At 40.6% G+C, this 25,143-nt stretch overlaps 1 protein-coding gene across 1 annotated transcript in view; it reads right to left on the reverse strand.

Annotated features, from left to right (window-relative positions):
• pard3ba (par-3 family cell polarity regulator beta a) overlaps positions 1–25,143 on the reverse strand; it is a gene marked incomplete at both ends in the record, with an annotated part of 221,277 nt that overhangs the window by 102,766 nt on the left and 93,368 nt on the right. The window contains 5 exons of the mRNA XM_079264124.1: positions 4,729–4,814; positions 8,834–8,969; positions 9,936–10,062; positions 17,650–18,270; positions 20,942–21,103. Of these exons, the coding sequence (XP_079120250.1) occupies positions 4,729–4,814; positions 8,834–8,969; positions 9,936–10,062; positions 17,650–18,270; positions 20,942–21,103 (1,132 nt within the window). The remainder of the gene's footprint in view (positions 1–4,728; positions 4,815–8,833; positions 8,970–9,935; positions 10,063–17,649; positions 18,271–20,941; positions 21,104–25,143) is intronic.

Genomic DNA, 25,143 nt, shown 5'->3' on the forward strand with positions numbered 1-25,143 from the left:
AGTGGTGAGATTCTCTGTCGGGAAAACGGCGAGGAGAGAGAAAAGAAGTGTGACAGAAAAGCGGAAATCAAAAAAAAAAAAAAAAAGTTGATTCATAAAACCCTGCAGCGACACGTCTGCAGAAGCCAAGACAATGAAACAGAAATATCTTCATATCCACGCATGTCAGATGAGATAAAGCTGGAACATTTCTGAAGTTTGGGAGAAGAAGAAGAAGAAGAAGATTCCAGGCCACATGACCCCAAAAAAGCTGCTTTTTCTGTGGTGGGAAGATAAAAGTGTGTCTGGCCAGCAGCCAAGTCGACCTCTCCTCCACTAGCACAAGGCTAAAATGCTAACTCCATCTTTTACCTTCCAGCCAGCTACGTCTATACATTTGGACCATTACTGGATTCTGACTACACAATATCAGTCATACAATCGTACACAAGCGTCTTACAGGTGATAGCGTGCGTTTGGACAGAGGAATAAGGCAGGGAAAGTAGCAGAAACGAGAAGGCGAAGGGTGTGAGATGAAAGTAAGGAAGCATCAAAGACTAAAAGAGGAAACACAGGAGAGAAAAAGGGGACACAGAAAGTATAAAAAGAGTGATTCTAGGAACAAAAATGAGTTAAATAAGCAAGTTTTACAATCTTAAATGCAGCTAAAAGTCCTTCTGATCGTCATTCAATTCAATTCAATTCAGCTTTATTCATATAGCATCAAATCACGGCAATGCCATCTCAAGATGCTTTACAGACAGGAAAAAAAAAAAAAAAGATCATAGTTCACCTTATTTATTCACTCGGTTATCCTCAAATAGATTATTTTAATGTTAGTTACATAATCTCCAGATCACTTTGCATTTTTTAGCCATGAAAAACTGATTAAAGACCTTTAAGGGCCAATTCAGACACAGTAAAAATGACTCAGCTTAAGAGAAAGAAAATAAACATTTCATATGAGGAAATTCCATAGACTGTAAAAAGATGGACGTCACCCGTGGGTTTCTGATCTGAACTGAAGCTCTTGGGAAAGTCATGCGTGTCCTCTCTACTGGAAAACACAACAATGTGCAAAGAGGTGGATCTGGGAGGAGGGCTGTGAGCGTGTCGTGGATGATTGACATCTAGCGAACTCCAACCTGCCTGTTGCTAAGCGCTAACTAAGTGAACCGAAGCTAGCGGGAGCTAACCAGCTAATGGGGGTAAGCAGACTAAAGCTAAGTCACGTTGTTAACTGGTTAAAAACTGTGGTCGTTCAACATTCCTGCTTTTTGAAGCGGGAGATCGGGTACCTGTCAATCAAAAGGACACGCCCCTAAATATGCCAAATTTAAATTTAAAATTACTCCTAAATGGAGGAGTTGGACAAAAATTGACTCCCCCCACAGTTGTCATGAAGGTTAATCTGACCTTTTAAACCTAAAATGTTCTTATGAACCAGGCTGTAAACATGTTTATTTCTCTGTTTTGCAGCCCCTAGTGGATGAAGGGGGAACTGCAGTTTTATGCACTTCCACATAGGCTTCACTTTTAACCGCCAGAAGCTCCGTCCATCTTTCATATACGATCTATGGGAAATTCTGACTATAATAAAAGTGAAATCACTTGCCAGTGAAGTGAAATATTTACACACTCTTCAGAAATGAAACAAAAAATGCTTTAGATTAGCGAGGAAACACTTGATTAAGTAAAAACTAGCCTGTTGTGCTTCTTTCAGAGCTGTTTCTTCCTCACTTTGAGAGGAAAGATCTTAAAACAAGAGAAACTAAACAAGAATCCGACAACTGTGAGCACAGAGGAAGCAACTGGGATGGGGGGGTTCACCCAGGTGTGTGTTTGGTGGTTGGAGAGGCTGTTGGTGTGGACGGCAGGGCCCCCACAGCTCCGGGATAGGACAGAGGGGCAGGTAGGACTGTGGAATGAATCAATAAGTTGACGTGAAGCTCTTTGGCTGCCTTGGAAAGCGCTGTCTGTGTTATTGGTATAATCTGGTGCGAAATGTGAAAAGCTTTTCATATTAGATCTTAAATTCAGAAGCATAATCTTGGTTAGGTTTTTTTTGGGTTTTTTTTTCCATTAAAGATCTTTCAAATTGAAAAAAAAAGAAGAAAAACCCTGAAAGAAGCACCAACAGGCTGGTTTAGAGGATTTAAAGACTTGTTTTTATTACTTTTCTCACTTGTTTAGAGCCCGGAAAGCTTTTCACATTTATGATGAAGTGTAATTATCTGACTTTGAATCTGCACTATAAGACGTTTACTTCTGATGATTGATAAAGAGATATTGATCTTAAATGGATTTTCAACCTACTTAGAGATTTCATTTAAAAAAAAAAAAAAAAAAAAAAGCAGCTCTGGCAGGATATTTTTACTTTGTTATAGTCTGGATCTTCTCAGGTTAAGTGTTTTGTTCCTCATATTGAGACAAAAATTTGTATTTGCTTGATCAGTTCCCACTCATAACACAAAATCTGTATTGTTCCATGCATCACTAGCTCTATATAAAGTAAAACTTTATTCATTTCAACGGGACAGTGAATGTTATTGAACAGGTAAACACTTGCTGGAAATAAAGCAGATTTTAAGAAAATGGTATTTTCCATCTGTAGTCCCTCTTATTACCTCTCATTTACGTCCTAGCAGAGCTTTGGGTGGATGAAACTGGAATTTTAGTGCCTTTTTGGAGCTTTTTCCCACACGTTTACATGTGTTACTTATCTCACATCTCATTTTTACCTCATTGTAAAGGGGACTAATCAGACTTTCCAACAATATATAATAAAACAACAATTCGTATTGTTAAAGGGGAATGATAATTGACAAAAATAAATGTTTTTACTCTTTTTTTCTCAATTAATTTAGGGGTCTTATGTACACCTTTCCTGATTTGGAGTTGGATGCATGCAAGCTATTTCTGCAAACTTTTTTCTCTTCTCGTGAAAATCCAATCTTGTAAGTTGTATAATAAACCATAAAACACTCCAGACAGGGGTTACAATAACAACTAAAAGAAAATGAGTTTATTTCTCTTTTCTGCAAAGGCCAACCTTTGCAGATTTTGGCAAAGCATCTTCCCAAAGAAAAAAAAAACAAAAAACCTAAAACTCCTTTTTTAAAATTTAATGAGTCTTTGTGCACAAAATCACTCAGGGTGAAAAGAGTTGTTTACAGGCTCATGAGTCCTAAAAGGTCTGATGTTTCCATGCACTTTAGGCATCTTAAAGCTGATCCATACAAACCATTTTCTGAAGCACAACATGGCTTTTTAGATTGATAAACCCATTAGAGAGAGAAAAAAAAACTAATGCTTCCTGTTAGATGATCTTTAAAAGTTAGAAGTTTAGAGTGTTTTCTACTGGTTTACCTTTTAGATCTAAAGCAGAACTCTCCTCTTGCAGCACTTCAGGACACCACATTAATTCATCGCATGAAATCCGCATCGTTACGATGAGCCTTACAACATTCAGTCGGGTGACGGAGGATTTTCAGCGCGAGGTGAAGCACTGAATCAACACACTGTTTGCTGAGGCATCGAGGCCAATAAAAGCTTCTCATGTCCTTCTGTCAAGTGGTGTTTAATAAAAGCTAACCTGCTCTGCGGTGCGGCCGAAGCCCAGATACATGTAGGCACTGGGACGGGCGTGTGGGAACTTTAAAGGGGGAAAAAACTCATTTGTCTCTTTAAATAAAAAAACGTCCAGGCAGGGTCAGGTGTCTGAGGTCCAGAGCTCCTGCCATCTTTACACAATCCCAAACACACACACACACACACACACACAAAGCTCTGCTAACCATCTTTTTTCTGCTCTGAGTACTTTGGAGAGGGAAGGGATGAATGGAACCAGAGTGATAACACAGAAGGAGGGGGAAAAAAAGCAGATTGAAATGGACGAAGGGCAGAGATGGAGATGGAAGCCATAGAGAGGAGGCAGATAGTGGTGGGTATTGGAGTGGGTCCTCAGTGGGATAGAGCTGAGAGTGTGTGTTTGTGCGTGTGCGGGCGCGTGTGCAGACCACCCTTGTCCATAATGAAAGCCAATCAGCTTGGGTGGCAGAGGCGTGCGCTGCAGGAAGAAAGCCAATCCACTGAACCTAATGAACCGGGATTGGAAATCAGAGAGAGCCAGAGAAGGGGAAAAAAAAAAAAAGAGAGAAAGGAGAGACAACAATGAACTCATCTGCTGAGAAACAAAATGTTGAAAGGGAAGGAGAGATAAACAAAGATGAAGGGAGCTGAAAAACAGAATAAAAGCAGAGATGGAAGATGAAGGGGGGGGGGGGGGAAGAGCCCAGATTTTTATCAAAGACGCAAACGCAGATAAGAAGTCGGAGGGAAAAATGAGACGCAAGGAGGGATGAAAGGATCTGTGAGATGGAGAGAAAAAAGGGACGGATGGGTCATTCTGGGTTAATACGAGGAAATCAGCTCCTTCGTGCTCCCCATATACACACACACACACACACAGATGTGAGACTGCAAGACACACAAAAGCAGAAAACACACACAGACATGCACGGCGTGTTGTCCCAGTGCGTTGGAAAGCCCCTGGGCTTATGAGTTCAGGAGGTCAAACCCCCCCATGGGCAGCAGGGATCATAGGAGACGGCTACATATCACAACAAAGCACTGTGCTGATAAGAAGCATGTGATTGCTGCTGTTTGCAGACATGGACGATGTGCTTTTATACATGTAGATTGGTGATGTGTGTGTGTGTGTGTGTGTGTGTGTGACTGGGAGCTCACCGAGGTCCATGCTTTTGGACAATCTGTTGCGAGGCACGTTGTCCTTATCGCCTGCGTAGAGCGCTGCAGGCGTGTGTTGCTGCTCACTGCAAAACAACGGTGGCAACGACTGATCAGTCACAACCGCTCTGCTGCAGAGTCAGAAAAACATTGTTTACACGCTACTTGTTTGTTCGAGTCCTCACACAAGTCACAAACTCGCAGAGAGAACAGATTCATTTCATTTCCTCTGATCCAGATGGTTCGATTCAGAACAATAACGTAGTGTCTCCGCTCGGCTTACGGAGGGGGGGGGACGTGTACGCCGACGCCACATTCTGGCTCTGGCATCAATAACATCATGTACCCACACACACTGTCAGTCTGTCAACAAAAACATTATTTTGAAGTATTTTCCTCCCAAACTACATTCAAAGTGATTTCCAGGACATGGAGTCGTGATTCAGTTAAGACTGACGTGAATCAGCGAAATTACACACACACACACACACACACACTATAGTCTGTATCAACTGCTTGACAGGACGACTATCAGCCCGTCATGTAGTCTGTGAGCATTTCTGGGTTATTGCAGGTACGGACTCAGAGTATTAAGGAGGAATTAAGTTTTACATTTGTACGTTTATGTTAAGTTGTGATTAGGCGACACATTTCGGTCCACATCCTCATCACCAGAGGTTCATCACATTTCTAAAGAAGCATCGACAGCTGTTTTCTTCGCCAGTTGGTTCTTAGCTCCAGATTTTAAAAGCCTGATTGGTTCATTTTGCTTTTAAACAATTCTGGTGTATTTTTTTTCCAACTGTGCCCAGATGGGAGAAAGCTTCAAGGATGATCCCTTTGGATCTGGGAAGGTCTAAGGGTGGATTCATATAAGGATAGTCCACGAGACTCGGTCCGACTGGGGACTCGGCTCAGATGTAGGGAGGTGTATCCATTCAGACCGAGATCACGTTCACGCTGCACTTTGCTCAAACGAGCTAAACCTTTATAATAATATATCCCCATTCTCACCAAAGGTGGCGCTGCAGTAATATTTAGTAAAAGAGGACAAGACCCACGTGAAGAAGAAGACTCAGTTGTGAGTTAAGCATGGAGACGAAACTATGGCTGTTTTGGGTTTTTTTATGTTGTCCTCAGCAAGTTTACTGCAGAAATACACTGCATCAATGGACGCAGTATGAACAACAACGAGGCAGAAGACCGTTAACACGCTCGCTATGTATTTACCCACAATGCAGTAGTGGTTTGTAGTCCGCTTCCTGTATTTGGTCTGCTTGAAACGGACTAGGATTCAAATAAAAAAGGCTGATGGGAATGTGCCCTTAAGATCCCCCAGGGAAGAAAGATGTCAAAGTTTCCCTCCTAAAGCTTGTTCCATTCTCCACGAGGAGCAGGAACCTTCTGGAGGCCTCAAGAACAACAACAAAATTCTTTGTTGTCTGGTCCATTCATCCTCCATGAGAAGCTTAGCCTGCAGAGGGAAGGGATCACTGCGGACGGGGGTGTCTGCTTTATGTGAAAAGAACCTGGTTATTTTATGTTTAACCAGAAGCTTCATCCGCAGCAGGGTGGGTTTTACACCCGTCGTTTTTACACCTGTGTGTTTTAATGCCACATGATGTCAACATTTTCATACTTTCTCACCACCTCCATCAGCTGTTTTATCAAATCAATTCATTTAACCTGCATCAGCAAAAATGTCAACTCAAATGTCCAACCAACCAATCATGAGATACTTCTCGGAGCCCCGCAATAAAAAAGTTCACTTTCTTCAATCACGTCTGTAAGAACAAAATGCCGTCATTTTCTTCTCGGGGCCTCAAAAATAAGGAAAAAAAAAGTCCTTGTTTCTCGTGGAGTTTGCAGCAGGCTTAAACCTGTTGCTTCTGCCTCCTGGTCTCACACACGCAGAAGAAAAGGGAAGGATGGACAGTTTTCTTTCTGCCAGCTATAATCATGAAGGACTTTTACATCCTGTTAAAGCTGCAACAGTCTGCAGGACTTTCGGTTTCTGCCGCTGTAAATCCAAAAACACCAAATGCTCCAAGTTTCTGGATAGATATATCATTTGATCAAAACCCAACAGCAAAGAAAACACATACTATCCATATTTATGCACCAGATTATAGGTCTGAAAACTTTAATTTTCTGCTACTCTTAAAATAAAAAAGTAAAATTAAGAAGTGTTGCATTTGTATATTTGGAAACGAAGACATCTATACCCGGTAATAAAAACAAGTCTGGTGCAATCCCTTTAAAATGCACCGTGGAAAAGAAGAAAAAAAGGAAATAATGCAACCAATAACTGGACCAGATGAAGTGGATACATGGATTGCTGAATCAGTAAAGATTTTTCCCCAAAGCAAAGGTGTGATCAGCTGACGAAATCAGGTGTAAACTGTAAATTAGATGTCCACATTTATTCAGAAAATCTTTTTAGATGAGCTGACAGAAATTTATATTTACATTTATAGTTGTAAATTACTCGTTTAAAGCCTTAAAATGAATAAAGACTTGATTCTTATATAACGATAATTACTCAGTTATTATTAAATGAAATAATACTTTGTATTAATCATCTAAGGGGAAAGTCTAATGCTGGAGCAGGCAATTTGTTTTCCCCACAGAGATATTTGTTAAAGATATTGTACAGGAAGGTGAAGACTGTCATCTTTCTGTTTTGCAGCTACATGAAGAAGCCTCTGACTGAACACACTTTGTTTCCTCTTTGTCATATAGAGGACATGAAGAGTTGTCCATTATGTTAGACAATCTGGTCCAGGAGCTTTAGATCAGTTCCCTGCATAGAACCAGACTTTTTCATGTTAAAATGATGATGATAATAACTTTCCTACGATGACCTCTACTGTTTGGTTTCATGCTTGTGTTGTTTTCACTCATTTGTAAGTCGCTTTGGATAAAAGTGTCTGCTAAATGACTGTAGAATAGAATAATAATAATAATAATAATAATAATAATAATAATAATAATTTGAAGAAGAAGTAGAAGTACAAGAAGAAGAAAAATGTAAACTATGAAAACAGTAAAATACCCATGTGCAGACTTTTCTTTACTATGAAACGTCCAAATTTAGGACGTCCTCCTTTTCGCTGACTTTGTTTCCATCTGCTGTAGTTATATAAACAGCAGCACTCAGGCTATGTTCCTGCAGTCAGAAAATGGTGAAACACACCATAAAGTAGGGGTGGGAAAATCGAATTGAAAAATCAAAAAATCTGGATTTTTTTTGCTTCACAATTTTGAAATCGATTTTTTGTTAAAAAAAAATCGTGTTTTTTTTTTCAAACAAAAAAATAATCCAGTATAAAAGTTTAGTCATTTCTATGGTTTTTATTGATCTTTTTACTTGTCTTCTGGGGCGTTAAAGCAGCAGAACGATGATCTGGCTACTGTGTCGTTTTTTTCTAATTGAAATCAAAAAAAAAAATTTGAGCAAAAAAAGTTTTATATATTTATTTTGTTTTTAATCTACAAAAATCATCAATATCAAAGAATTGTGAGAATCGCAATTTAAATCGAATCAGCACCCAAAAAATTGGAATCAAATCGGGTCAAAAGTGTATCGTCACAGCCCTACCACAAAGCATTCTCCGCTTTCCTTCTGTGTACCTGTAAGCGCTTCAAGCTTGTATATTTTGTCAGCTAGCGACCTCACCAGATTGGTTGGAAGAAACATTTTGAATTTCCTCCATTTCTCTCCATTGTTTGGTGTCATTTCACACACTAATTTGGTTTTAGAAAACTTAATTTATCCCGTTGGTGAAAAACTTTTTCATCGCCATGGCGCTCATCTGACAGATCTTAAAAGAGTCCAATATATGAAGAAAAGCCACTTTAGCAACACACCTTCTGAACCGGCTCACATGGGTACAATGGAAAAAGATCTTGATGAGACCTACGACAAATTACCGCCACCTAGCGATCTACAATGCTGCAAAATTAATAAATGAAATGAATACAGATTTAATGAATAGTTTATATTATTATATAACAATTGGTGTAATTTAAATCCTTTATCTGTCAACACAGAGTCATAATACAGCTGTTGTTACAATGTTATAGCATGTTATAGAGGATATACCTGTGGTGGGGAGGAGTAAGAAGCAGTTCTCTGTTAATCTCCTCCATCGCGCCAGGAGAGGGTGGCGGGGGAAAACTTTGATAATCATCGTCATTGCCGTAGTAACCATAGCTGCCATTGGCGGCGACGACAGGAGCTGAGGAGAAACAAGAATCCAAAAAAAAAAAAAAAACATCAATGAAGACTTTATTTATCAGAGAATCAAAGTTCTTATGAAAGTAACACAAAAGTTGATTATTTTTGTTGATTTTCAAACATCTTTTGATTTGTTTTTAGCTGCTCCCTTGATTATTCAGTCTTCAATATCAAAACTATTTCTGGCTAAATGAAGTGAAGCGTGTTCCATGTGAATATCGTTCGGTAATGAACGCACGCATCAGACGAAACGACAAACAGCTTTTTAACCGAAGATCAATACTGTCAATACAAAGCTTAGCAGAGACACTGAGAAAAGCAGAACAAAGAGAAATGAATCCTCCTCATGTGTACAAACAAGCACATGTAAATGCTTCATGCTAACGCCCCCCCAACATCTCCACAAACTGCAGACCATCCACCCCCCCCCACCAGTTTAACGCTGATACTATGATGTGCTGATGAGCTGATCGGGGCTTCAGTGGAAACAGTGTCTCCAGATCCCTGCACTCCCATGAGATGGGAGATGAAGAATGAATTTAAAACAGTTTGTTTGTCTTTCTTGTTTTAACACAACAGCTTGCATGCTGCACAATGCCCCTGCATAATCGGGGCCATTTTGGAGCCATTTCATCGGCGTAATGATTCCAAGGTCAGATCTTTTGCACATGAAACGCCAGCATCAGAAACACACAGTTAATGACGTCCCTTTCTCCTGGTGAGACTGAAGCTGCATGCAAAGATGCAGCTTGGAACAGATGTGACGGTTTTGTGATCGAACCCTAAAGGTGGCGGCGACAGCGTCCTGAAAGGAGACGGCACGAACGCCGACTAACAGGCTGTGTGTACAAACTGAGCTGCAGATAACGGGCGAACACAAACACTCCAAGCCTAATGTTGACAGTCTGACGGTTCAAATGGACAAACAGGCGCGCTTGTTGTCGAGTGTGTGCAGCTGTGTGCTCACCACTTCCAGAGTTGCTGTGTGCATAATCTTTAACTGGAGCGTGACTGACACCATTCATGGTGGACTCTGGGTTGGAGGCTCGAGTGGGTCCAGAGGGTTTCTGGTATGCGTCGCGGCCCCGTGGCTCCTGTCAACAAAAGAAGAAGGGGAAATGTGAAGAAACGTGCCAAGCTGACTTATAATTGTGTCATGTGAAACATTAATGACGCTGCTTCATACAGCAGAAGATTAAAGTCACTTCTCTGATTACCCAGAAGGATTGTACTGGTCTTTTATACATCATTTCTATCACATATTAGTAACTCCACCATAATATGAGCAGGATTTATAAGTATAGTTAGTTATAGGCTGTACGCAGAGATCGTGTAATCATTAATCAGGTCGTTTGATCCTTTCGTTGTGGCTTTTAGATGGGTTTGACGGGTCTGAAATACAGATCTAAGCACAAAAATGGTGGTTTTTGTTCATTAACTCTTCCTCAGTTGTGTTGCCAGTAACATTTTGCAAAAAGAAAGCGATATCTGTAAAGTTTCGACAAACAACAACTGTGATTTGCAGGTGTTTCCATTGAATGGTGTTTAGTGGATAAGCTGTAGCTCCTATAGGATCTTATCGGTTGCCATTTAGCTCTAGTTTGGGGTTTTCAACTTGCTGCGGAGACTTGGCAACCGCTTTTCGAATGCATTCCCTTCATTTTTCTTTCCAAATTCATTATCGCCTGTTATTTGATCCATATCGCGGCATGTTACTGGATATTAACAAGTCACATGACCACCAACGTCATGGGCAGGAATGTGTTATACTTTTTTTGTAATATACTTCTATATCGAAACATCTGAAAAACCACCTCATTAGAGCATAAAAGTCTTTTATTGGTATTTTATTGCTTTTTTTTTAAGTGTAGGTGTTTCTATTAAAGGTTTTTATTGCAATATTTAGATTTTGCACAGTTTTAAGGGGAATAGAAATGCAGTTACAAACTCACTTCCACATCCGAAAGATGAATATTAGCAGCTTTCACACTGTAAAAACTGAAATCTAAGTAAGATTAAAAATCTTGAGTACACATGTGCTTTTTTTTTTTTTTTTTTTTTTTTTTTTTTTTTTTTTTAAGTAATTCTTAGTTTTTGTGCCAGACAATTCCTCTTGTTTTAAGAGTATTTTTTACTTGTTTTGGGAAGAACAGAACAGAATTTTCTTGTTCTGTTGGAAGATAATTTATCATATTTTAGGCAGTATTTACCTAATTTAGTTTTTTTTTCCTTGTTTTTTAAGGCTGAGTTTTTACAGTGCATGCAGCCACCCTTTGAAGGTGGAGTATGTAAGATTTTCAATATTTTCAAAAATAAATTAATAAAAATAACTACAATCATAATTAGAAAGTTTTCTAAACATGTAGGTTCCAGTCTGTCCATATTTGATGTGTTATTAAATTACAATTTTAATTAATGACAAAGACCTTTCTTAAATGTTTGCCTACCAGTAAAATTTGTTATTTGTCAATAATTAAACTTGTAATTTCATAACGCATCAAATATGGACAGACTGAAACCTACATGTTTAAAAAACTATCTAATTATGATTGTAGTTATTTTTTAGTTAATTTATTTTGAAAATATTGAAAATCTTACATACTCCACCTTTAAATGTGTGTTTAATATTTCCACCTAAAAGTGGAAAAAAAAAAAGATCTTACTCCTCTTTTTTCCTTCCTCAGTGATGGCAATACTCCTTCATGAACTCTTTTTTTGACCATAAATATATATAAATCAACATTTGACGGCTGTTTTTTCTTTTTTATGTTTGATATCTGACAGCAAGCTGATCTGCTCTGGATGTTTCCGGATGCTGTTTTTGCCAGTCAGAATAAAATCTGGGACAGATTGAACACTCCCTAACAGCAACAACAAATATCTGAACAGCTGTAAAAAAACAATATAAATATATATTTAGCCATGATTTTTGCAGCGCTTTTAAACCTGATTTCAACAGTGTGTCGCTAAAAACAGGGAAAAAAGAAGTGATTTTCTTCACGAGTTCAACTAAAAAACACCTGGGAGCAGTGACAGGCATATTATCAAACACCCATGCAGCACTACAAAGGACCCCCCCCGCCCCCCGCACACACACACACACACACACACAAATGGAGATAGGGAGTAGTAGCACTGATGGGAATCAGCGCGAACACAAGATGAAAGCAGCTTTCTCTGGTCAAAGAGACGGGAGCTACAGCTGTCGCACACAAAGACGCTTGTTTAAGTGTGACAAAAACTAGGCTTAAGACGGCGCTCAATAATAATGAAAGGTGTTCCAGAAGTTTCCTCATATCAAAGCGGTGGGTGGGGGTGTATCCACAATGTCACACAGTCCCTGGGGTATCATTAGTAGCTACCATACGTCTTAATAAACCTCTGTATCACCCTGCTGTCAATCACACACAGCTCATATATGTGTGCAGTATGAATTCACACCCAGTCCTGACAGGTTTCTGCATGTGTCAGTGACACATAAATCCCATCATGCCCCCCCCTCCTTCTTCATCCCTCCATCCATCCCTCTGCCTGAGGTTTTTGAAGCAGCGTGGCAGACAGGCAGTCGGATATCTTAATCCCACAACAATAAGTAAATGTGGGGCAGGTGGGTAGAGGGGGGAGTCCATCCGTGCATCCAGTCTTAACCTACAGCTCCATACAACTGTGCCACCCACAAAACCCACTTATCTTTCTATTCAGGGTGGAGAACATGGGGAGAGAATGAATTTATGGATGTAAAATTTCCGGCTTTGTGCTCATTGCGGTGTTGATCGTTTTACTAAGATCAGTCTGTGGTTTGTTACAGTAGAAGCTACAGAAATAAAGCTGTCACTGATTGTCAAGCTGTCTCTTTTAGGAAACATGAAAGGTGGGAACGGGATTGAGAGAGTGACAGAGATAAGATAAATAAAAATAAAGATGCTTTATTTTAGCTTTCCAGCTAAATGTTACCAAAAATACTTCATATGGATTTTTTTCCTGCTATGATTCTAAAGTAACATCAGAAAGAGCATAAAACTCTTCTAAAGGCCTCCGCACACCGGGGACGATGCGAATAAACGACACGAAATTGCAAATAATTCAGAGGTGAGTTATTATTCTGTCTAAGCACACAAAGTAGGGATGCACCGATACTAATATCAGTATCAGCTCAATACCGTGTGTGTACTTTTACTTGGTATTAATAAAAGTGTTCCGATACCACAAACGATACCCGATACCACACTAATCAATCTAGCGCAGATGTGTTTGATGACATGCTTCGGACGTGTTTTAAAAGAAATAAATGCCTTGAATGTTAAAATGTGACATTTTTGTTACACTAAAAGCGAGATGTTTGTTTCAAAACCACACATTTATAGTTGTATTTAGGTAAAATGTGTCAAATCAAAATAAAACTTGTTGAAATAGTCAGTTAATGTTATTATATTTGTATTGGTGAGGTAACCTCAGAAAGGATGGGTCATTTATTACAACGTAATGAAATCTACACAGTTATAACAGCAATAATAACCATAGTCACAATAATGTTCACATAAACAGATTTGGTATCGATAAATATCGGTATCGGCAGATATGCAAATTTCAGGTATCAGTATCGGATCGGAACTCCCACAAAGTGGATCGGTGCATCCCTAACACAAAGTATGATATGAAATGGTGAATAAATGGTGAAAAGTCCAAAACAAACATGCAAGGTGGATTTCCCATCAAGCCATGACAACACAGAAAGAGACGCTGGGTTCATCTTATTCTAGAAAAGAACTTGGGGATTTTCGTTGTCTAGTCTGGGAGCTGAAGCCGGAGCGCCGCCGCTTCAGGATAGACGTCAGGACGTCAGCGGGACACTTTGATGATCTGCTTCAGCAGCTAGCTGCTTGCTTGAAGAGGCAGAGAAGAAATAATTGAGATGCTCGTCCATTATGATACAAAGTCTGAATGAATCAGAATCTGCATAGCGCCAGTCAACACGCCTTCTCTGATTGGTCAATTACATATCTATTTGATGCAAATGTTAAAGGGGCTCCCCACTATGCCATTTCTAGTTTTCTGAGCTTTCTACAGTGTTATAGTAAGTGACATATGACTGGCCCCATTTTTTTTCCCACCTAAACGCATGTATGAGTTTTCTCGCTACGTTCAGTTTCCATGGCGATGGAAACAATTGGTTTTACAAAGTTTTTTTCTACTTTGAAAATTTTCGTGATGTCTTGGGGGAGGGACTCAGTGATTGGTCATCTTCTCTAGGTTGAGCACTCCAACAAGAAGAGAGCCACGCCCACCTTCACTGCTCAGTATAACTACTCCTAGCAGTTGACCAATCAGAAGCAGCCCACAGGACAGTGGGCGGAGCTTTCTCTGTTGTCTTGTTTCTGCCAGAGGCTAATCTGAGAGGATCAATACAACATGAATGAAGGGGTTGGTGAAAATTTTTTGATCATTTCCTGTCCTTCTGGACTTGCATATTGAAATAAATTAGACTGAAATGTGCAGAATTGAGCTGCTTTAAAGAAAAATCGACCTTAGTTCAAAAAAATAAAACTTGGAAAATCGCTGGACAGAATTTCATCACAGATTTGACATTTACTCGATAAAACATATTACCATGCGGTGGGTGTGTAAAGGCCTTTACTCAGTGCCCCCCCCCCCCCCCATCCTCTCTTTTTTTAATTTTATTTATTTATTATCTCTGCATGTCAGTAAACAGTAAAGTAAAAAATGATCACTCATGTACATCTACTACTCCTGTACATACCTTTAGTTGTGCCAGGCATTAAAAATGAACTTGAAGAACGGGTTTTCATCATATTTTGTGGTGTGAATGGTGAAGAGTCAATTAAAAGAAGGAAGGTTTTGGGCAAAAATCCATTTGTAATCATGCAGCAGTAGCTGTAAACTTGTATCAGATCAAACTACCATATGTGAACATTATCTCTGTAAAGACCAACTCTAAGCTGGGCAGAACAGAGAGGTTTCAGTACAGGTGATTCAGGAGAGGTCTCCAAATGTGGCCATCTTACCGCAGTTTGCCACCATCTGTTCTCAGACTCCTTAATAAGGTTGTAAAGATACAGAGACAGAATCCTGAAATTATTCATTTTTATTTTGGCATAAACATTCAGAGGAAGGGTTGGATTGTGTGTGTTTATAAGTGTGATTTTTTTTTTTATTTATTTTTTTTTAATTTTTTTTATGTTAAGCACTTTGTGATGGTTTTGTATGAAAAGTGCTGTACAAATAAAGTTTTGATTTGAAAATGTTAAAGCAAACCGAACTGTTGTGCTGCATTGAATGTCTAAGATCATCTAACTGTAAAAGTAAATTGTCAAATTTCTTACAATACAGATTTATTTTTAAGCTAAATATGCAGCTACTGGTAATACTGGTAAACTGGGATTTTCACGTGAATAAATTGCAAATATGAAATACTTGCAACTGAATCGCTGCAAAAATCTGACTAAGAAAACTCTTCCACTCATTCATTAATGAAATCTTTTGAAAAATAAATCTAACCTAAATAAGCAAAGAGAAAGAGGATGTGAATATATTTTAATAATAATAATTAAAATAAAGATTAAAAGCTTCTTTCTTTTTTTTTGTTTTAAATGGTCTTGTCCAGCATTTAAGTGTGTTCTGAGCAAATTTTTTTAGCAAAAGGGAGCTTTTATAGATATGATCCCCTTGTATTTCTGGATTCTTATTTTATTTTTCTATTTGTTTTGGATAATTGTTTGTATTCCAGACTTTAAAAGCTTCTTTCTTCTTACAGAGATGCAGACCTAAAGCGTCAGACTGGCTGTTTAAAGATGAGAGGAGAGGGACGATGCAAATGCAAAGTGAACTTTGAACTGTGTTTGAGAGCATTTAAGCACACAAAAACACAAGCACATCCACGGTGGGTGTGAGGACGATATGGGATGTAAATCCCACAATGGGCAGGTCAACTGCAGTCAACCTCAGGACCTTTCCACTTTACATCTTACTTCCACACATCTGCTTCATCTGCATGACGCAGCCTTTTCAAGCCTTTGACATAAAAAGTCATTTAAGTTTCAATGGAGGAACCAAAAGCAGCTTTTTATCTTACGTCATACCGTCTGCAGGAATTCAGCTGCGATGCAAGCAGAAGATATTCTGTAATAATCCCCAATCTGTTGATGGATTTCAGGTGAGAACTGTAAGATACTTCATGCGTTTGAGTATTTTTTAAGCATGTAAAAGGGGCTAAAGACCAGGCAGAAAAGAAAAGAGATGCAGTGACCAGAGCAGAGGGAGCAGGAAACCAAATAATCATCTCATGAAGAGTAAAAAGGAGGAGAAGGAGCAGGAAACCCAACAGAAACACAAACAGACAGGCATGCAGGAGGCTTCAGATTTCTTTATTTAGAGGAGAAACAGGCAGGTGAGACAGGAAAACAGGAGTACATTATAAAAAAAACAAAAAAACAAAACATGAAAATTGAATAGAAAAAAACTAGTTTGAAACCAAAGCAGGAAAAAAAGCAGATTCATCTCACACATAAGCTTTTCGACCAAAGAAGAACCAGTGCTGGTGCTAGAGCCAGTGCTTAGGTGGTTCAGCTTCGGTGCTAGCAAAGAGCTGGTTTTGGTTTCGACCGAAAGAGTCTGGTCGGTGCTGCGTCATTGAAGCAGAAACGGGCGGGTTTAGGGTTAATCCAATCAAAATGTTGAGGGGCCGGGGTTGGACATCCAACGGGCGTGGTTGGATGCCAAATGGGCGGGGTTAGGGTTAATCCAATCAAATGTTGAGGGGGCGGGGTTGGACATCCACCGGGCATGGTTGGATGCCAAATGGGCGGGGTTAGGGTTAATCCAATCAAATGTTGAGGGGGCGGGGTTGGACATCCACCGGGCGTGGTTGGATGCCAAATGGGCGGGGTTAGGGTTAATCCAATCAATTGTTGAGGGGGCGGGGTTGGACGTCCAACCCTGCCCAATATCCAGCCCCGCATTATTCTCCCGGCTGCAGCCAGGACCCTCTCATTTTTATGGTCTCCAGAAGTCTTCTGTAAAATTTGTTAAACTAATTTGTTGTAATAATATTGTTATTATTACTGCATTACTCCATCACTGTACTTGATAAAATTATGACATATTAAGGATAATATGATTCTTATACAGGTATCTCGAAAATACTGGGTTGTTATTGTATTGCTAATGGATTGATGTTACATTGCTTCATCACTGGGGTGGGATTATATGTAAGCTTTTGCTACTATCCACTCCTTTTGAACAATTTGTCATGTTTTATTTCTCTTTTTTTTTTCTTGGATTTGTCATGATGTTCAAATAAACTTTCTACACTCCTATTTTGGCCAGGTAACCCTACAACCAGAATCAGACGCACACAATGTGAAGCGGTTCCAAACTCTGGCCCAGCAAAGAGCTGATACCAGGATAGAACCGGTTTTGAGAACCAGGAGCCGGTCTGGCTCTGAACCAGCTCGGTGGAAAAGCCCCACAGAGGAGAATTTAGCATGTTTTACCAGAGGAAGCTCAGCATTGATGGCTCGTGGTGAGAGAAGCATCAGATGCTTCTACATGTCGTAGCATCACAGAAAACGCTCGCCGTGGCTTTGTTTTCATCAGAGTCCATCTGAGAGGCGACGCTGTCGCCTGGTCAGAGCCAGGTTGTGTGTGTAGTTATGTGAGTGTGCATTGGCGTACGTGTGTGTGTTCCTGTTGGTGTGATGGCGCGCGGGAATCCTGCTGTGCGTGGGCGGGTCTCCGTACATCTGCCCCGCCATCGCTCTGATGTTCTCGGCGTAGCTGTTGCTGTGATGCATGTCGTCCAGCGTGCGGCTGCGCGTGTGCCTCGCCCTCCGTCTGTGCTGTGTGCTGCCCTGAACATCGGGGACGCGGTTATCGAGCCGCATGTGACCCTGCGTGTCAGCGAATGAGTGTTTGCGGGTGTGTACTTGTGTGTGGGACTCTAGTCTGTTCGAGTTTTCTTCTTCGGCTGTTTTCCGACTGTTTGATACAAACCCAAACTTGTTTGTTTGATCTGATCTGACCGCAGTGTTGTTGTTCCCACTGCCTGTCTGTGTGAAGCCACTGGTTTGGTGAAACCCATACGTGTATCTGGTGTGTGTCTCCCCAGGCTTTTGCGTGTAACGCTGCCTGTAGCTGTCAGACAGCGGCTCGGACGCTCGCCTCCTCAGTGTGGGGAGGAGGGAGGAGTAGCGGCGAGGCAGATCTGGCAGGTCGCCCACTTGTACCTGATTGCTGGAGCCGGCTTGACTTGTGGAGACATTCGGTGCAGCGCTGGCACTCCCCGCCTGCCAAATAAAACCAGACACTTTGTCACTTCGACAGGTAGATTGTGTTAAAACCATTATTATCCTTGAAAACAAAACCATTACAAAGTCAATTAACAGCCAAACTCCTCATCAGAAAGCTCCTCAAACAAGAAGCTGAACGGTTACCTGCTTCGTATTGTCAGAGTGTCAACGTAACTGAGAAACTGTTAAATCGCTTTTCATTCAGGCTCATTTTTCTTCCCCCCCCCAAAGAAAACTGACACATATTACAGCTTTTGCACATTTAACACCCAAACAAATCATTCAGCGTGAATTCCACCGCCACAAAGGAAGGCTTGCTTTCATTATCCAAATGTATTTATACAGAGAAGCAGAGCAATGTTCCCTGCAATAGAAGGGCAGGTTTTTACCATAAACAGCGGTTTTATGAACAGATTAAGCCTTATTCCACACTGCCAACTCGCATGTAGGACAGCTGCTTCATGTAAAAGGATTTCTCTTTTCTCTGCAAATCTCAAATGATTTAAACATTAAAAAAAAAACGATCCTGATATGAATTATAAATACAATTGATTTTGCTGCCAAAAAACTGTGGTAGTTACTTATAGTGGGGAAAATCTTTGGACATGTCCGACTATCCAGAGGATTTCATAACGCTTAAAGAGTCTCTGAATGTTTTATGTGACTAGATTCATTGAACCAGACTGAAAAAATTTTTATGTTTCGCCTCACATCCATCAAAGAGGCTTTAATAGGGAGGGAAAAGGCAGGAATGCAGACTGTTATTGTAAATAAACCTGATAAGATTTGAAGCTTTCCGAAATGACTGATAGATTTATTCATTCTGTCCTGTCTTTAATATAAAATAGAGAAACACTATTATATATATATATATATATATATATATATGCAGCTTTCGCTTAGATTTATCTTATTTTTACAGTCCAGTTTGGTTCTTTTAGGATTGAATCAACAGTTTGAGGTTTTTTGTTTTTTTGTTTTTTTTTTCAGGAAAACAGCATTTAAATTCCTGAGCTGCTTTCAGCACAGCTGCAGTCATTTCCACATGATTCAGCAATCATTCAGACATGCCGGTGAAAGTGACAGCATATCCAACTAGGTGTCATTTTTAAGTCCTGGAAGAGTCACAGCTTTATCCCATCATATTGCCATGACAACTCATGTTCGCAAACCAAGAGAGCAGTTGTGTTTTCACACCGGCGGCGAATAAAACTGCTGAAAACATCCCTTTTCTGCAGCTGGCTGAGGCAGGGCAGGTCGGGGATGGCTGGAAGGTTGGGGGATAGACTCCCAACTTCCTCCCAGTCAATCTGTCATTGTGCCTTTGGCCAATAAAGCTCACCTTCCTTGCCTCTAGCGCTAGCCAGACGGGGATATAAATGTGTCATTTGGCTTTCAGGTGAAATTTATGGAAAATGCAATATGTTCATGCAACAGTGATATAATATCATAAAAGTAAGACATTTAAGTAGAAGGATGCACTACTGATTCCCTCATCTCAAAAAATTCATCCAACACAAAAGGTAACAACAATGGTAGTTACACCACAACAAAAAATTTGAGCGTCTCAATATCTCGTCATGTGCCCTTGAGCATCAATTACAGCTTGACAACGACGTCTCATGCTGTTCACAAGGCAACTTATTGCCTGCTGAGGCATGGCATCCCACTCTTCTTGAAGGGCAGCCCTCAGGTCATTGAGGTTCTGGGGTGCAGGGTTTCGAGCCTCTACACGACGGCTCAGCTGATCCCACAGGTTTTCAATGGGATTCAGGTCTGGAGAGAGTGCAGGCCATTCCATTTGAGGTACACCAGTCTCCAACAGCCGTTCCCTGATGATGCGGCCTCGATGAGCAGGAGCATTGTCGTCCATGAAGATGAAATTCGGCCTTTGCTGTTCATGTAGGGGCACAATCACTGGATTAATGATGTTATTCAGGTAGTATGGGCTTGTCACTGTACCATTCACAAAGTGTAGGGCAGTTCTGTACCAAGTGGGACACCCCTGCCCACACTGTAACACCGCCACCACCAAAAGCTGGCCTGGTGACAACAGTGGCTGATGCATAGCGCTCTCCCTGACGTCTCCAACATCGTTGCCGGCCATCATTTCTGCTCAGTGTGAATCGACTTCCATCAGAGAACAGCACTGAGGCCCACTGGTTCCTCGTCCAGTGTAAAAGCTCCCTGTCCCATGCAAGACGATGATGCCTGTGCCTGGTGGTGTGGTCAGGTACCCGTGCAGGTCGTCTAGCACGCAGACCACGCTGATGGAAACTGTTTCCAATGGTCTGACGTGACACTTGGGTGCCTCTCACCTCTCTTAAACGTGCCTACATATATATATATATATATATATATATATATATATATATATAAATACTAGTCAAGCAAAAATTTGCTGCAAAAACAAAATGCTTCCATATAATGAGACAGAAACTCATGTAGCTGACATGATGTAGCTGATCAACACACTGCGCAGCAGGTTTTGCACCAAAGGTTGCTGATGTACAGCACGTTGTCCCAACTTTGGATGTTTTAAAGGGCTTTATAAATAAAGTTAAGTTGAGAGTTGAAAAACAGCATTCACACACCACGCCGAGACATTCAGGAGTTTTGGATTGAATGTAAATCAGTCTGAAAGAGGCTGAAGGGACAACAGCTGTACCTGTCTGTTAGCTCGGAGGACCACGAGCTGGATGGTGCCTCTAGCGTTTCCCTCAGACGACATGGACCTCCGCAGCGTCTCCATGGCATCGTGGTTGGGGCGCCCAAGCAGCGATTCGCCGTTCACGGCAATCAGCTGGTCGTTAATACTCAACCGGCCATCCTGCGAGGAAACCAACAGAAAATGTGACTTCTTTTTAATCTATAAACTAGCTTTTTTTAAAAAAAAATTATTATTATTCAACCATTTCCGAAAAAGTCTCAAAAAGGTCGGTCACTTGTAAAGTTTTATAAGGAAGTAAAATAAAGTGGAAGAGGAGTGAAGCGAGTATCGGTGAGAGAGGAGAAAATGAAAGAAGGGAAGAAAATTGTGGAGTTAGCAATCTTCTGAGATGGGAGAGCCTTGATAAATACATAGAGCAGCTAATGGAATAGCCTCTGTGGGCACTAAATCACTTCTAAGTGTTTTAAATAGCAGCCTCTTGTAGAGAGGCAACGCAGAAAATCGCCCTGGAGGGACGGAAAGAGGGAGGAGGAGAAGGAGGAGGAGGAGGGGATCCAATGTGGAAAGAAAAAACCAGAATGATGAAGAGACTTTCAGACAAACTAAAGTCTCTCTGAGTGTGTGTGGAGTCATGAGCGTCCCATTACGGTCAGCACTGCCCTTTGACCCCGGCTCATTAACAAGGCACCGCCTGGGCTGACCTCAAATCTATACTGGGTGGGCACCAAGCACACACACACACACACACACACACACACACACACACACACACACACACACACACACACACACACACACACACACACACACACACCAGCGTGTTTGTGCCTGCCTCTGATCCAAGAATGTCATCAAAAACTAAAGTCCAGCTCAAAACCAGCAGGTGTCTGATATCCCCCATTAACCCCCCCCCTCTTCACGTCATGTCATCTTCGTTTGTTTTCTGAGTGGAATCTTTGAAATGATAGACGACACCATCGGGGATAAAGTTTTTTTCCCAACATAATTGAGGCCTGAGGCCTGGCAGCCCTGAAATAGGTTAGCTCTCTCCGCGACTCTTCACCATCTCCTCCCTGTTTCTGCCTGCCCTGATTGCGGGCGAGCCAGACTCGGGGGACACCCCCCTGTTCCCTCCTCTGCTGCAGAGTCTAATCCGACCTCTTAGCTGCGTTTCATTAGCGCGCATCAACACTGTGGAGGAGACGTGTATTCTCGTTTCATTCTGCCTCCTTCCTGCTCGTTTCTTCCCTTCGGTGTGCTTCCTCCCTGTCTGACTCTCTTCCTTCATGTCTTTCTTCCTCTTACGTGGCGTCTCGTCCCAGAGACCAGTTTTCCAGCCAGCTAAAGATCTTACTGGGCCCATTCTGTCTGCGCGCTATCCGCTTCGGCAGCTGTCAGAAAGCGACTTCAGAAGGCACTTCTGGGAGCCGCTGCCTGGCTCTCCTGATCCCAGACCAGCTATTTATCTACAACAGCACACTTGTTTCTCATGCTCTTTGTCGCGCACAGCAGATCTGGGAGCAGCGGCGAGGAGCAGGGGAACTTCTGACGTATGGAGGAGGGGAGGGGGTTGCCAGATATCGAGGCCAAGAGGAGGTATCTCCAAAGTGCTGAAATGGGATGTTTTTGGGTTGTTTTTTTTTTTCCTTTCTTTTTGCAGTCACAACTTGAAGTGAGTACTGAGTGATACAGATAAGACGGCGGGGGTGCTTATGTGGCGAGGCCACTGGGGGTCAATGGGTGTCAGAGATCAAGGGAAGCTGAAAGGGAGGGGTTCTGGTCCCAGAGAAAGACAGGAAATGACTTAGAGAGGAGAGGAGATGAGAGGAAATGGCAGAAAACGTGTAAAATGGCAAAAGAATAAGCAACAGCAGCAAAAACTAGAGAAATGATCAGGATGTCGTTGCTAAATATGTTGCAGAATCAAACTGTTGGTTTCATTATTGTTAAAATCATTTAATTCGTGTCAGAAAGCTTGATGTGGTTCTCCAAATGTTCTGCAGTGTCTCTAGTTTTTTACATCTGAGCTATTTTTGTATTTATTCCAAAGCTTTTCTTGGGATTTTGTTACTTTTTCTCCCCACTTTCGTGTCAAGAGGATCCCACAATGCTTCAGTAGTCTTGAAGTCCAGGCTCTGGGGAGGATTCATCGCTCCATCAGACCTGTTGCCTCAGATTTCAGTCCACTTCCTGTGTATTATTTGGCATACTTCAGCCTTTTCTCCCTATTTCTCCTCCTGAATAATGGCTCCCTTCCTGGCGAGGCTTTGATGAACAGGTGATGAATCAACTGAAGGTCCTACGTCAGGTCTTTATTGGATTTCTTCCTATTTCTTATGAACATCACTTTCAGATACAGTTGATCTGCTGTAGATAGTAGGGATGCACAGATACCGATTCCAGTATCAGTATCGGCTCAATACTAAGAATATGTACTCGTACTTGGTACTTTTATTAAAGTGTACTGATACCACAAACGATACCACACTAGTCAAGCTAGCACAGATGTGTTTGATGACATGCTTCGGATGCGTTTTAAAAGAAATAAATGCCTTAAATGTTAAAATGTGACATTTTTTGTTCCACTAAAAGCGAGATCTTTGTTTGAAAACCACACATTTACAGTTGTATTTAGGTAAAATGTGCCAGATCAAAATAAAACTTGTAGAAATAGTTAGATCTGTAATGTTATTATATTTGTATTGGTGAGGTAACCTCAGAAAGGATGGGTCATTTATTACAACATAAAGAAATCTTACACATCAGTAACAACCATGGTCACAATAATATTCACAGATTTGGTATCAGCAAATATCGGTATCGGCAGATATTCAAATTTCAGATATCGATATCGGATTGGAACTCCCAACAAGTGGTTCGGTGCATCCCTAGTACATTGTTTTATTTGGCCTGAAACTTTTACTGTCTCTTTGTCTAACTTCCTTCATTTTCTAATGACACATTGCCAATCATGCTGAGTTCTGCCAAATTTTAAGCTAATAGCTCTTTCGGAGAAAAGCAATTTTATATCAAATCTGAATGACTTTAGGTATTTTAAGTAGATGCAACTAAATCAGTAGAAACAATTTGTGCTTTTGTGACAGGACACTATTTACAAACTGCTTAAAGGACAAATTTGAAGCAAAACTACAGAACTTCAACACATAAATCAAACTTTAGTGCCACCTAACGAGGCTAATTCGGTATACATTGTGCTGTTTTAAGCCAATAAGAGTCAGTTTGATGTTTACTGGTGTTTCCTTGCTGAATAAGCCATTGTGACATCGAAAACAGCCAGGGTGTTGATATCCAGTTGCTATAAAGCAAAACACAGCTGTCACTTGTTGCTCCAAGCTTGGAAAAAAAAGTGAAGTCCAGTTTGTCAGGTTGAGGAAGCAACAGGACAAAAACATCTCCAGGAATCTGGGTAATGAACATGTATATGCCATCAAGGCGAGTCAGAAGTACGTAGTTTTTAAGGTCGGAAACGTGCGCACCATTACATAAATATTGGTTTATTACCAAGTTGTCTGTTACATGTAGAAAAACCACCAGTTCATCACTAGTTATGTGAATTTTATGCTTGAATGACTGAGAAAGCTTGCTTAAAAGCACTTTAACCACCTAACCAGAGGGTCACTTCTCCAGGGCATTTTTATGTATTTCTTAATATATAATCTGTACAATCTGTTTGGACCTGATGGTCCATCATGCACCCGATTGTAACGCTTACCTTAAATTAAATAAATGCAGTGGTCATTAAAGTCTAAGTCAGATGGTTAAATAGACATGCAAGAGTAACTGAAATGGGAAATGGGTGATATTAGCAGAAGACTTAAATTCACTCCAGGAGATTGAAGACCAGTATAACAGACAGATAAAGATGGTTTATGCCAATACTTATTATTATGAAGATGTGAAAAAAAAATGTTTACAGTGCATTGGTCATAGTTCTGGTAAAAATTCCTGGTTCCAGATCAGTCAGTAGTTTTGAAACATGCAATGGTTAGGGGTGGGAAAATTTAACTAAAAAAATTGAATATCGGGAATTTTTTGCTTGACAATTTTAATATAGATTTTTTTGTTTAAAAATTTTTTTTTCAAATAAAAATAATCCATTATGAAAATTTTGTCATTTTTATTTATTTATTTATTGATCTTTTTACTTGTCTTGGGCATTATAGCAGCAGAATGATGGT

The sequence above is a fragment of the Telmatherina bonti genome, assembly GCF_933228915.1.
Source record: "Telmatherina bonti genome assembly, chromosome: 24".
NCBI classification, from domain to species: Eukaryota; Metazoa; Chordata; class Actinopteri; order Atheriniformes; family Telmatherinidae; genus Telmatherina; species Telmatherina bonti.